The sequence below is a fragment of the Paroedura picta genome, chromosome 2 (assembly GCF_049243985.1).
Source record: "Paroedura picta isolate Pp20150507F chromosome 2, Ppicta_v3.0, whole genome shotgun sequence".
Lineage (NCBI taxonomy): Eukaryota > Metazoa > Chordata > Lepidosauria > Squamata > Gekkonidae > Paroedura > Paroedura picta.
In genome coordinates, this window is record NC_135370.1 from 109888987 (window position 1) to 109904051 (window position 15065).

Genomic DNA, 15065 nt, shown 5'->3' on the forward strand with positions numbered 1-15065 from the left:
GAGGAGTCAACAAAACATTACATGCTGGATGGGCATTTTATCTTAGAGAGAAAAACTGTATACATCTTAAGAAAATTTAATTCATTACAGGCAACAGTTTAGTTGATAGAAGGGATGCTGAGATTATATTTTTAGGCGTTGGTAGTGCCTGTGTTAATATAGCTATTTGTTGGCCAAACCCGTTTTGACTTACTTTGCTGCCATCTGGTGGCCACATTTAAATATGTACATTTCATAAGATTTGTAGCACTATGCAACTCATCTAGATGCAAGAGTAAAATATGTGCTTAAATTATCCTAAAAGCAATCAACGGGGGGTCAAAGTTTTTAACCCTTGTTGGGTCATGCCCTTAGTTCTTCTAAACATTCTTTAATTCTGTACTTTTATTATTTTCCATATAATAAAACATGTACCATACTGGCAGATGATTCGCTTCTTAAAACTGAAGGCAATTAGTTCACAGCCCTGGAGCAAAGGTGGGACTTTGAGGGACGATTGCCACAAGAGTTCTAAGGACTTTCTCTTCTGGCAGTTGCTGGAATTTTTCCACACAGGGGGCAAATGGGGAGTAGAGAAGATACTACCTGCCATATTAGCTGGGGGACTGGATAAGGAAGGGGATGAGGATGAGGGTTGATGAGGTTAGTCCTCATGAGGAATGGTGCTGAAGGGTTGATGGGGTTAGAGAAATTAAAACAAAGCTGGGTGAAACGTATGCCAAGCTAGGTTGTCGCCTAGACAGAGCCTTCAACAGTGGGTAGAGGAGAGTAAAGTAAAAACTTTTGAAGAACTGATAGACTTATAGACATTCTATAGGCAAGTTCCCTCATAATTTAGATGGTTCCTGAGTGATAAAAACCTAAAAACTGTGAATGAAGATTATTTTATTAGATAAGATTGAGGGAGACTTGAAGGGGGGAATCCCTTTATTCTTAACTCACATCAAGAAAAAATAAAGTTTGGGGTACCTCAGAGAAAATCAAAGTATCAAACTAGGGATAGTGTGTCAGCAAGATGGATATAAAAAGACTTATTGTCCAAAATTTGAGAAGAGACAGACCCAAACATCACCCAAAACTGTCATTATAGTAAAAAGGCCAGAAATGAGCCAGACAACAAGGGTTGAGAGGAATATTTAGAACCTATTATTATAAATGGTGAACAAATAACTGGCTGGAGAGACACGGGCTGGAGTGACTTTGGTAAAGCCAGACCTGGTAAATAAAAAACAATATTTGCCAGGAAAGTCTTACAAAATCCAAGGCAAAGATGGCCCAGAATTTCAAGCAGAGTTAGCCTGGGAGTTCAAATACAAAGACTTTACAGGGAACTGGATAGCAGGAGTTTGGGAGGAACTAAGAGTTCAAACTTTATTAGGCAATGACTTGGCCTTGCAGACAAGAAGAATAACTGCAGTTGCCAACAGTAGGCCTCAGGCTTCAGGGCAGACATCACCAGCCAAGCAGCAAACAGAAATAGCTGAGCACAGTGGCAGTTTGAAAGGGTGAACTCAGTTGTGTTATACCCTTTTGAGTCCCTTGCCCTGCCCTGGCTCCACCCCAAATTGCCAGGAATTTCCCAACCTGAAATGAGCAATCCTATTCCCAGGCAAGGTCATCATGAGCCTTTAAAGTTCCCATGATGTCCTTTTCACCATCTGAAGCATCTTAGCTGTCCCATGAGAACAAATCACATGCCTTGACCTGCTCTATGGATAAGCCAGCCTCCTCTGCTCGAAAAGCAGGCTCAGAGCCTTTGTTCTGAATGGCTGCGTGGCCTTGGCCTTGGCCTTGGGGTAGAGTATGAGGGAGGGCAGAACTATATATCCTGTTCTGAGAACTTCGGAGGATGGGTGAGATAGAATTGTGCTATCTCGAGAAAGATTTATTTAATTTCTTTGCTTTTTTGTATATAATAATGCTTATGTATCTACTTTTCTCCTGAACAACAGTTTTCTGGAGCCTGTTGTATTCTTTATATTGCAACAGCTATGTAGATCAGTGGAAGTTGCTCATCAGCTAAGGGAGAGCTACATTCACGGTTACCATCAACCCAAAGAGCCACATGACTCCTGCATGCCCTTCGTGCCACCCTCTCCTACATATAAATACAGTAATACAATATCCAATAATATAATAATATAATATAATATAATATAATATAATATAATATAATATAATATAATATAATATAATATAATATAATATAATATAATATAATATAATATAATATAATATAATATAATATAATATAATATATAACAATGACTATTCATGTCAGGGCTTTCTGTCCCCACCACTGCTGAAGAGGAGGAAGAGTGAGATTACTGAGGCTCCAAGAAGAGAATAAGCTGGCAGTGGAGAAAGGTCAACAAAACCCTACCCTGCTGTAAGCAGCTTGCTCCTTTCCTGGGTGGCTGCCTTGATTATGGTGGTTGCTCTTTCTCGTCTCTGGAGACAGCCTGCTCTCCTCCTGGTTGCCACTTGGGTGCTCGGCTGAGAAAGCAGAAAAGGGGGAGGTGCGTGCTGGAAAGACCTTTACTTCCATCTCTGGCATGAAGGTGACATCTCAGGAAGACTCGCAGCTTACCTGTTCTCCAGTTCCTGGAAAGGGCAGTTGTTTCAAGGTGGCGATCACTTGCCAAGCACAAGCCTCATAGGGCAACAGCCTTTCATGCTTTCCTGACCCACGGGCTGGATGCCACTTTGGGCAGCAGTGTCCCAAACAGCCACAGCTGGCTCCCAAGCTGCTGGATGAGAATCATTGATCTAGATGCTGCGTTGAGGCTAGATTGGTGAACTGGAGACCACATGGTCACCCCTAGTTTGTCATCATTGATATGGCAGGTGAACAATACAAAATAAGTTCCAATCCTTATTTTGCTCATGACAATAAAAATGGCTCTTCAGACCAACACATCTGAATAAATAAGCATCAAATTTATTGAATCATGAATAATTTAAGACTGGTACAATCATTAGCCTCCATGACACAGGACAGAAGAGGTATGGGGCAAGGCAGAGGGAGACATGATCCCAAACAGACCATTTGACAATGTCAATCCTAAATGGTAACAGAAAATTAAATAGGGAAGGGTGTGTGTGTGTGGGGAGATCATACTGTACACAAAATACTCAATTCCTAGTTTTTCTCTTTAAAAATGGCTAGAAAAAAGTCATCAAAATGCAGCACTTGTAATCAAATATTTACATTTCTATGTTACAATGAAAAATGTACATCTTGGAGAACGTTTTTCATAAATGGTTCCACTGGAAACAACTAGATCAAAACAGCAACCTTCCATTTAATAGCCACAATGTTTTTTTTGTTTTTTGTTTTGTTTTCCTTAAAAGAGATTTGTCACATTTAGACAAAGATTCAAGACACAGAATATAAAAAATTAAGCATCGTCAATGCAATGGTGTAGGATGGTGTGTTGGGTTTTTTTGTGTTTTTTCTGCAAAATATTTAAAAAGGCTAGGCTAATCTTCCCTGTCTCTGTAGCATCACCTTAAAAAATAAAAAATGTATCTAATATCTCTTTTATGATTTGCACAATTCTTGGCAGTTATGATGAAAAGGAACATTTCCTGTGCTTCCAATTTATAATTAAAAATGATTGTTGCATAGAGTCTTGTACTTCTCTTTAAAAAGTATGTTATGCCAACTTTGTAGGGGGTAAAAAGACAAACTGGAAGCAATCTAAACAAAATTTTAGATCAACCAAGAAAGAGGGTTGATTGGACTGAAAAGATGAGCTAGGTTAAAAATGTGCATAACAGGCAACCCTGCTTCCCGAAGTTTCAGAAAGGACACTACAGTTGTGTAACAATTAAAAAGGACAAAAATATCTCAAAGTCAGATATCTTTCAGTGACCCAAATAAGGGTCGAAATAAACTCCTTTGCTGAGTATGTCATAAAAACAATACTGAATCCTGATTACAGTTTTTATACAACCTTGGTTTCGTGTAGTTCTTATTTCAAAATAGCTGGTTCAGCGAGATTGCTGAATTGCAACAGAGTCCACTGAAAGGTGACAGGGCAACTCGGACTTCAGCTGTTATTTTTTTCTGAATCAAACTATTCCTGTGAAAAATTCCTGTGTCTTGATATCTATCAATGCATAATCCAGTTTTACTTTTGTGAAAAAACTTGGCTTCTGCATATGAAAATTTCCCCAACCATTTATTTAGAACTATCAGTTCTATATAGGAATCTTTTTGTTTATGTAGAACTGTCAGTTCCTTGAAATAACTTACAGAGTCTTTGACCTATCTACATAAATCAGAATGCACACATCTGCATCAACAAAACTGTTTTATCTGCAAGAAAACTGTTTGATCAAACCAAATACGTTATTTTTCCTCATGAACCTCATGCTGCAATTTTCTGGAAGTCCAGTGAATGTTCATTTAGATATCAAGTTGTCAAGAGTTATGCATTCACACATATTCACTTGTGGCCGGGACTACCTGCTTAGAAAATACATGTGAAGGAACTCAGATAAATGGGATTCAAAGAGATACAACAAAATCTAACAGCATTGATTCAGTTGCATGATTTAGCCCTTGGGACACAAGCTTGAAGACTGCTTATCCAGTTGCTTTTTTACCACCAGAATAAGGGGGAAATATGTTTATGTGTTTGGGGGTAATTGTTTCCTGAATTTACTATTAGCAGAATACCTTGTTTAGATAGAATACTCATTCTTCTAGTCTCCAGACACGTAGAGATGGAATATGGCTGCTATCAATCTTACAAGCCTGGTTATACCTTCAGGCCATCTTCAAGACTCTGAAGCCATGAAGGTATTACAACATGTGAAGACTTCTCCGGTTTCTCCGTATCACAACATCCATGAGGTTCAAATTACAAACTGTTAAAAACAAGCAGTTTAAGAATCATGGAGGTGAAAAGGGGCCAGTTCCCATGGAAGAATATTTAAGAAAATTATATTTCAATCCAAGGAATTCCAGATATATTTTTAAAGGAAAGCTTAACAGCAGGAACCTAGTTTTCTTTTTATTTGGGGAATACAAATGTACTCCTATGACTGAAAGCATATTGTTGGTGACGGAAAGCATATTGTTGGATGAAGTTCAGATTTTGTTCTAGGTTGGTATAATAAGTCTGTTCAAATATTTTGTTTAAAACGTGGTACAATCCTCCCAGACTGTACCACATCAGACAGCCCACAGTGGGTGAATCTCATGGTTGAATACTACTGAAGCAAAAATTCCTAGCTGGCAGAAATCTAGCATGCCAGGGAGAGCAAGGCTAGAACCCTTTTTCCATGGCAGTCTATCGCCACAGGAAGAACACTTTTGATCTGAGAAGTCTTTCAAACCTGTGCTCCATGATCGGTGCTGGAAAGCAGAAGCCTTGGTATGATGAAACATGTGCCCCTTTAGCTTTAGTGCCTTGATTTGGGAATCAACATGGCACTTTAGCCAGCTTTAAATGTGGATTAGACAAATTAATAGAGGATAGGTTCATCAATAGCTATTAGGCAGAATACCTAATAGGACCTCAGTCTCTGACTGTCAGTTGGGGGGCATCAAGAGGGGGTCAGCCTTTATTATCATATTATGGGCCTTCTGGATATCTGGTAGCTACTTTGGGAAACAAGTGCTGGAGCACTGTCTGATCCAACAGGGCCCTTATTATTTTCAACAAATTAAAATGAAGATTAGTTGATTAACCTCCTTCTACTTTATTAACAGGAAAAAGTCAAATATATTTCTGATTAAAACAGTCTGTCCATTTGAGCAATCAGAAATTTTTCGTTTGAAATCACTGAGTTATTTCAAAAGGGCATCAATAAGAAAAAAGTCATGGCAGCAGGTTCATGACCAGCTCTCAATAAATTTCATTTGTCTCACTGAAAGCAGAAAGTTAGGAGGTATTATAAACTACCTGCTCTGTAAATGAGTCCTGGTAGCATCACAACCATGTGTCTCTTACATTACATCAGACCCACAAAGAGGAACACACCTTTAAAAAATGTGGCAAATATTCTGCCTACATATTTAAAAACCCACCCCCACACTCTCAAGTTCTTTTTGTTCAGTAACACTGTCATGCAGTATTGTAGAAAAGGTTTATTTTTCCTGCATTGGCTCAACAGCTGTCCAAGGAATAATTTAGTTGCAGGCTGATATGGACATGCTTTTAAAAAGTTCTCTTTCAATCCCTTACTTTAGTTATTGTCACATTTTAAACAAAAAACAACAAAAGAAATATCGGATCTTATTACAAACAATATTCACAGCAACTCACACTATTATATTCCAAGAGATGACATCTTTAGCCCTGTTTTGTTTAAATAAAAAAACCCATCATATACAGCACTAATGGAATTCTAACACAATTATTAGAAAGTAAGTAAGGCATTGCTTAAAAAAATCAGCACCCAAAGTTAGCTGAAAAGGCTTGCTTGTGTGTGACACTGTTGAGGACTGCGCCTCTAAGCTGAGGTACAGCTTGAGACAGCTGACTGGTTGCTGTTTGTCTCTGTTCTGACAATCGTTTAGGGGGGGGGGAAGAGTGCAATTCTTTGTGAGGTGTCCTTGTTTCTCAGCAGAAGCACCAAGCCTAAACAATGAACTTTTATTCTGTGCGTTTGGAGAGGAGAAGGGGGAGGCGAAGATAGGAATTGGGTTTTGCTGCTTGGTCATGGCTCAAAAATGGGATCTTTTCAAAACAAAAATCTTTATAAAGACAATTCTCCTTGACTCAGACACTGCTTTAATTCAACTATGATATCAAATTAGGTTTTTCAAAACAGAAAAGTAGGCAGTCCTTGATTAATTTCCCAGGATTCAAAATCTGAGGAGGAAGAGGAGACATGGGGACTCATCCCAAAGGGATAACTAATGCATCTTCTAAGGTGGCACACAGTATGAGACAAGCATTTCTGTTTGCATCTATCTGGGTAGAAGCAGATTCTATGTCTGACCTGGAAAGAGACCAGCTGAGACCCCAATATCCATGATGCTACTGATAGTTCAGTGAATCCAAAGGAATTTACAATGCCATTCTAAGCAGAGTGACACCTGTCTGCATCCACTGAAGTCAAAAGCTTATAAGAGTGCTTGGAATGGCACTGTTAGACTTCCCCCCTCCTCATAACACCCCCTCCCATGCCTTGTTGAAAACCACTTGTGAAACTGAGAGTGTTTCAAAAACATGCAACATAGCATGGGATTAGCTATTCAGAAAGACGAGGGGGGGGGATAAAAATTATATTGACAAGGCAAGCACAGTGTCCAGAAATGTAAGCAGTCGTTTGGATCCTGATTACAGTCACTTTTTTTAAAAATCAGGTTTTTTAACTACAATATAGCAATATTTTTTCAAAATTTTACAGTAATTGGTTTTGTATCCCAAAGCGACTCTTTCCCAAGACAGAGCATGAATGAGGAAAAAGAATCACACACTTGTATGGAGATCTGCTCTCCCTCTCTGAGGTATCAGGTCCACTATGCTGTTTAACCTGAGGCTTGTCTCTTCAGAAATGGGAACTGCTGCAGCAAAAATGAAAGCAGAAAGTGGGTAGCATGTCCTAATCCACAAGCATTTCATTTCAGTGGAGGATAAACCCCAACAGTATTCCATGGACTGAACCTACACAGGTGTTGAACTAAAATAATAACATAAATCTCTGAAATATAGACAAGGTCCAAAAATGGCAAGGAGAACAATTTCTATTTTTCTATGTGCTCATGTTTGAATATTTCTAGTTTCCCCAACATTACAATTCTTTGCCTTTTATGGAACTGTATTACCAAGGCAAGCAGTTCTGATATAGCACCAGTACTATCTGTAGCTAAAGTTGGCCTGCAAAGATGGCTTACAAAAATTCAGTCATGGCTGAACGAGTTTGGTCAGCAGCAGCATAGGCAAGATCCACCCCTTTCCCTTCCTTTCTAGACAGTACATGGCACAAACACTGTTTTGTTTCTTAGCTTCAAAGGCAAGCATATTTCTTTCCCCCTCACCCCCAAATTACTAGGACTAATATTGGTTTTTTAATGAAAAAAATACATGTATTCAGTGTCTTAGGCATGTGAGCTCACAGCAACATCAAAAGAACAAAAATAAAGTAGTGCAGTTCTTATTATTAAGAAAGGAATAATAATAATAAAAGCACAATACAAAAACATCAACTGGGTTGCCTGCACCCATATATGAATCTGACTGGAGGGGGTGGGAGTGAGGGTGGAATAAGTTCATATTGTTCTTGCAGCTCTAATACTGAGATATCCATCTGGGCCCCCCAAACATTTATCCTCATGAGTTGGCAATCGGACTTTCTGAGCAAGGCAGGAAGCAACCATTTCTGCTGGGCTTGTATCATCACAACGTGGATTCCAGGGATGAGTCAAGGATGTCATCATGATGGCTATTGCTGTTGGAGTCACTGTCGTAGCTCTGGGGGCTCGAATAGTTGGCTGCCTCTTGCAATCTCATCAGCATGTTCATCTGAGGAAATACAGGAAGGGCCAGAAGTTTATTGGAAAGTCCTGTTTGCACATGCGTGTCTTTGGTAACTGAACATCTCCTAACAGACAGAGTTCGCATGTTATGTAAATTGCATGATATCAGCAGTTAACATTCAGTAGCCTAAAGGAGTAAAATGACCTGTCAAACAGGTCTTTCCTACACGGGTTGACTTCTAATGTATAGGAGGGACTGAATTTTAACTAGGCTGTGTACATATAGGAGCCAACACAAGTTGGACTGCCTATGAAAATCCAGTGGTCCTAAGCAATGTAGTTTATGTTTAAAAGGCAAATTTTATTTTAGGAACACAAGAAGAGGCCTGATGGATCAGATCAATAGTCCACCTAGTCCAGCATCCTGTCTCACACAGAGGCCAACCAATTCCTCCGGATGGCCAAGAATAGGGCCTAGAAGTTGAGGCTTTCCCCTGATGCTGCCTTCTGGCTCTGGGATTCAGTGCCTCTTAATGTAAAGGTTCCCTTCAGTCAGCATGGCAAGTAGCCATAAATAAGCATATCCATCCATCTAGCTAATCTCCTTTGAAAGCTGTTTATTCCTGTGGCCAACACTACATCCTCTGGCAGCAAATTCCACATTTTAATAGCTCTCTGTGTAGTATTTCATTTCTCCATCTTGAACCTACTGCCCATCAGTTTTGCTGGATGCCCTTGAGTTCTAGTATTTTGGGAGAAGTAGAATAAATTCTTTGTTAACTTACTCCCCTCCACATATACTTTAATATACCTGTATCATACCCCTCCTTAGTAGACTGTTTTCTAAACTGAGAAGTCCCAGCTTCTTCAGCCTTTTCTCATAGGGAAGGTGCTCTAACTCTCTAATCATCTTGTTTGATTCATCTTACCCAGATGGATAAATGCATACAGACGCAACCAAGAAATGCTGGCTTCCCATTTAGCTGTCAAGTAAAACAACTTGTAAAGGTAAAGGTAAAGGTATCCCCTGTGCAAGCACCGGGTCATGTCTGACCCTTGGGGTGACGCCCTCCAGCGTTTTCATGGCAGACTCAATACGGGGTGGTTTGCCAGTGCCTTCCCCAGTCATTACCGTTTACCCCCCAGCAGCAAGCTGAGTACTCAAGGCAACAAAACAACTTGTAAATAATGTTAATTAGCTGTAAGACTGCAGAAGACAAGTCTCACCAGAGGATCTCCTTCAGCATCATTGGGTGGAACTTGCTTGCTGGTTGAACCTTCCCGCGGCATGGAGTACCCATCAAATCCAACATCTTCTGGCCGCAGTTGCAGCAAAGGTGGCCATTCATGGTGTTGTGGAGTAGCTGCCCATGGATAAGTGTCCATTACCCATTTTGCTGGGTCCTCCCACGGTGCTCTTCTTCCATACAACTGCAATCAAGAACAAAGTCATTCTTTATGAAAAGTCAGGAAGTTTAATGTATTCTTTCATTATATTTAGGCATTTAAGTATGCAGTATGATGCTATTTTAGGTACCAAATGTGAAGAAATGTATAGATGGAGGGATTGTCAAAACCCGTGTTTTCTATTACATTTATTCTTCACCCTCTTCCACTACAACAGCCCAACTATGTTTAGAATACCTTAACCGTAAATTAAGTGATGCCGTGCTTTCCAAACGTCTGGAACAGATATGACGCTGCTAGATACCAAGTTATACCACTCGTCCTTCTGATACACTAGTAAAGCCTGCTCTGACTGCCAAAAGCTCTTCAAAGTCTGAGAGCCTTTAACTGGAGATGCCAAGGACTCGAACTCTGTTCTGAGGAAGCTTAGGAGGGGTGCTTCAATGAAAAAGAGGATGACCAGTAGCCAAACTTTTCTGAAAGACAGTTCCTGTGCCATCCTCACAGACACCTCTGATCGTCCACTGCAGTCTGCAGCACTTGACAAAGGAGGGGGGCGGTGATGCCCAATCATTCTACTGAGGGGTATGCAAAAGAACAAAACCAGTATTTTTCAGGTTTGCATATATTATAGTCAGTTTTTCAAGCTCAGGATAGCTTGTTTCGGATAGCTGAATAAATATCCCAATTTATATCAAGCTGAAAAAAATCCAGAAAAGTATAAGGTATTTTTCAGCTATTTTTTTGGCTTGGTTATATTGAGTGCACGCCATTGAGTGCACACCAGATAGTCTAGAACTCACACTTTTAAAAACATGGACTACGTATCAGAGTCTTCTGTAATGCGTAGGAGGATCATGGCAGATAAAACGATTTGGAAAGTATTCTTCAGTTTAAAAGTGCCACAGCAGCAAAACATGATGTAGAATTAAATAGTGAATGCAAAATGTGAAATGAGTAGATAGACTTGAATGTATATGAAATACTTTCCTGTTGAGCCAGAGAAAATGAAAGCAGTGCATTTACATAACAAACTATGATTCCAGTGGCACCTGGAAAACCAACATTTTATTCAAGGCATAAGCTTGCATGTGCATGCATTCCCTTCCTCCTAGCGAGAGAGCATTGCTAGGGTTTTATCCGATCCATTGGGGTTTTATCCAGGCATTGCTCAGGGCCCAACTTACGTTAGCTTCAACAAAGGAGGTACTTTGAGACCATACTCTGGTCTTTGGATGATAGTTGGGAAGGCTGCCAAGAGAGAAAATTAAATACAGTCCCAGCAAAATGTATGCTGATATGCAGAACACATCTAGGAAGATACTGCTATACTAAAATGTTTCTAGTAGGGGTATGTATTCGAATCTACCTGAGCCAAAAATATGTCCAAAAATACCCTGTTCATATTTTGGGGGCAGAGTTCAGCACCCCAAATTTATCTGGGTTATCTCAGGAAAACTGGGGGAGATCACGAGAAAATCCTAGATACATTTGGTGATTACCAACAGATCTAAAAGCAGCAAGAACCAGGAGCAGATCCTGCCTCTCAGCTGTTCCTCAGAGTTTTGGGATTCAGATGCCTTTATACTAATGCCCGAAGCATGAGTAATAAGAAGGAAGAACTGGAACTTCTCATGCTGATAGAAAGGTACGATCTAGTAGGCATCACAGAAACTTGGTGGAATGACTCTCATGATTGGAATGTAATAGTGGATGGATATGAACTGTTCAGAAAAAAAAGAATAGATCGAAGAGGTGGAGGAGTGGCATTGTATGTGAGGAAAGGGCTTACCTGTCAGGAAATTCTAGTGAAGGAGAGTATATCTCCAGTGGAAAGCATCTGGGTGAAAATAAGCGAGGGGAAAATAAACAGTGTGGTGGTTGGTGTCTGCTACCAACCGCCTGACCAACGAGAGGATGTGGATGCTGCACTTTGTGAGCAGCTTGGGAAAATATCCAAGCGGCAGGACCTTGTAATTATGGGTGACTTCAATTTCCCAGATGCGTGCTGGGAAACAAACTCTGCAAAATTCTATGATTCTATGATTCCTTTAAACTTTAAAGAGGCTCTAGAAGACAGGCCTAATGGCTCAGCTTGGGGCTGATTAGCTTCTCCTGAAGCCTGGCTTAAATTGGGCAGAAAGAGAGAATTAGCTGGGGTGGCAAGAACTCAGAGTTTCCCTCCATTTCAGCTTGGCTTTGGCTTGTCTTCCAGCCTGCTTTAAACTGGGCTGCATGAGAAGTCAGCCCAAGATCAGCTGTGCTTCCATAGCTTCCAGTGTGCATTCCCCCCCTGTTTTTTTTTCTTCATGGGTCTATCAGGTCCCCAGAATTTGGAATTTCCTTAACATCCTGGATCCAAATACTGTACCAGAGACACACCAGTGTAAGTATTTCAGATTAGAGTGAAATGACATATAGCTAGAGTATTCTTGAGATCTAGGGAAATGCTTTAGGATGCTTTGGGCTGATTCTGCATTGAGCAGGGGGTTAGACTAGATGGCCTGTATGGCCCCTTCCAATTCTATGATTCTATGAAATATACAGTTTCCACTAAGCTGTCTGTATTCAGGAAGATGCAGCTTTTCATATATTCATACATCAACTGTGAAATGCACAATGTAATGTATTTTCTGCATCAAGGCACTTGAAAATCTTGCTTGATTTAAGCAAGACGCAGGCAAGGTAAAAGAAATGACCAGAATGCCTTTGCAGTTACTCAGCAGCTTATCCTAGGGTAATAAGGTAAAGGTATCCCCTGTGCAAGCACTGGGTCATGTCTGACCCTTGGGGTGACACCCGCTAGCGTTTTCATGGCAGACTGAATACGGGGTGGTTTGCCAGTGCCTTCCCCAGTCATTACCGTTTTACCCCCCAGCAAGCTGGGTACTCACTTGTGCTCAATTAATAGCCATGTGGGTTAGCATTCTCAGGCGTAGTAGCTGAGTATGTATAGCTGCTTTACATAGCTAATTACTCAAATTAACCAAGACACCGGGTAAGTAAACTCTTTTGCCTCACTTGCATTACCTTTGAAGCTGGTCTTTATGTCTTTATATTATTATTATAATAGATATAAATATATACATACAAGAGCAGTGGCCACCACAAGGTGGCAGCAGACTAGAATTAAAACATATGAAAATGTAATTGATAGGAGACGGGGTTAGGTTTGGTTTCTTCTGTTTTTTAAAGTGGCCTTTTCAGCAGCTGTAGCTGACATTTCTAATGGAAAGGAGGGTGGTGATTATATAACCTTTGAACTTTCACATTTTCACAAACCATTAGAACAAGTGATTGGGGAGCGATTAACAGCGGTCTCCTTGGCCTTGGCCCTGACTGATATTTAAATGGCAAAAACAACAGTGAACTCATCCAGCACTTTTGTGTTCCCACCCTTCAATTTAACATTTTAAAAATGTGTTAACATCAGTGAATGAGTCTGCAAGACTGAACTGCCAGAGTAAGCCTGGGTGCTAAAGATGGTTTTTATTCTATTTTATATTTACTGAATCTACTTATTTCTATTTTATTATGCTATCTCCTGCTCAGGCTTCTTCGGATCCTGGGCATGGTGTTTCTGCAGCTGCAAACAGGCCATTGATGCATTCTCTATACCGATCCAAAGTGCACAGACAACCACATTATTACCGTACTGTTAGTTAGGAATGGCAAACGGTCTCCTTTTTCAAAATCTTCACTGGCCTCTCAAGTGCCCTTCTCCATTCACATTTCCTGGGATTCCTTGACCTCTTTTATCAGTTAACATTTTAAATGATATAGGTGTCCTATTGTGTCACGACTGGTTAGACTGCTGGTATTCATGCAAGTTTTTCTTCTAGGTGCTACTCACTATAATCCACAATTCTGCAGTGTTTTTACAGGTATATATGCAAATTCATTCCAGAAGAAGTGTTGGTTCTTATATGCCGCTTTTCTCTACCTGAAGGAGGCTCAAGGCAGTTTACAATCATCTTCCCTTTCCTCTCCCCACAACAGACACCCTGTGAGGTAGGTGAGGCTGAGAGAGCCCTGATATCACTGCCCGGTCAGAACAGTTTTATCAGTGCCGTGGTGAGCCCAAGCTCATCCAGCTGGCTGCATGTGGGGGAGCACAGAATCAAACCCGGCATGCCAAATTAGAAGTCCACACTCCTAACCACTACACCAAACTGGCTCTCATATTCAAGAGACCATATTCAGAGGCCCCTACATAATTCCACCCTTGAATGCTGCGGTCCACAGGCAATAGACAAAGACCAGAAGCCACAGTTGGCAAGTATATGTCAGCCACGTGTTTGGAGAAGATCATTTCTCTTAATACAAAACAGATGAACCTGGGTTGTCATTTGAAATGTGGAGCTGTTCCCAGTCCACTGAAGTTCTCACAGATAAACATGGTTAAGATGGAAGTAATTTAGATGAATACCATTTGCAAGTCACTGAAATAAAAGTTGATTGTGGGCTTTTGGGTGCACTCTAAATCTGCTGCCCAGCTGGTTAGATCCCACAGGTGGAGAGGGAAACCAGAGTAGGTTGAGAAATGTGTCTATGTGGCCAGGGAATCCCTCGTTAGATGAGAGATGGTGGTGGGCAAAGAATCAAGTTTAGAAGGAAACTGAGATATAGACTTGCTTGGTCCCCTTGTAATCTCCTTCCTATCCTAAGGAAGGGTGTGCATGCTCAAGCTTCTTTGCCCTCCTCCACAAGTTTGATGTTGTGCAAAGTCAGATTATGCACCAAACTTTGCCAGCGCTGAAGATATAGGGCAGGGGAGGGGTGTGTCAGGGAGAGAATGGGAGTCTTGCTGGTTTAACATCCACCAAGCTTACCAGCTGACTCCCTGCTGAGGCTGGGTAAAGAGGCAGGGTAAAGTGGGAGTGAGTCTTGCATTTCCCCACACTGACTTCAATGTCCATGCCGACTCTGCCTTGTCTAGTGCCTCCTCAGACTTTATGGCCACTTATGGACTCTCCCCGGTTGTATTTGCCCCATGCACAGAACCGGCCACATCTTGCTTCTAACCTTTTGGGCATGAATTGATCTGGACTGCTGCCATGGACTGATCATTACCTTGTGAAGGTTAATTTGAGATTCGCCTCCTTATTTATGCTCATTCACTGAGATTCATTGATCCAACTGGATTCCAGAATGCTCTGCAGAATTTGTCTGGCTCAACCAGCAGCTCTCTGGATGAACTCATTGATGCCTGGAAATT

At 40.8% G+C, this 15065-nt stretch overlaps 1 protein-coding gene across 10 annotated transcripts in view; it reads right to left on the reverse strand.

Moving 5' to 3' along the window:
* Positions 1-2919: 2919 nt before the first annotated feature.
* The window catches only part of NAV2 (neuron navigator 2), a 342897-nt gene continuing 330751 nt past the window's right edge, over positions 2920-15065 (reverse strand). For all 10 annotated transcript variants that reach the window (XM_077322039.1, XM_077322036.1, XM_077322035.1 and 7 more), the window contains 2 exons: positions 9668-9871; positions 2920-8486 (listed from right to left, as the gene is read on the reverse strand). In XM_077322039.1, coding sequence (XP_077178154.1) covers positions 8361-8486; positions 9668-9871 — 330 coding nt within the window. In that variant the 3' untranslated portion in view covers positions 2920-8360. The remainder of the gene's footprint in view (positions 8487-9667; positions 9872-15065) is intronic.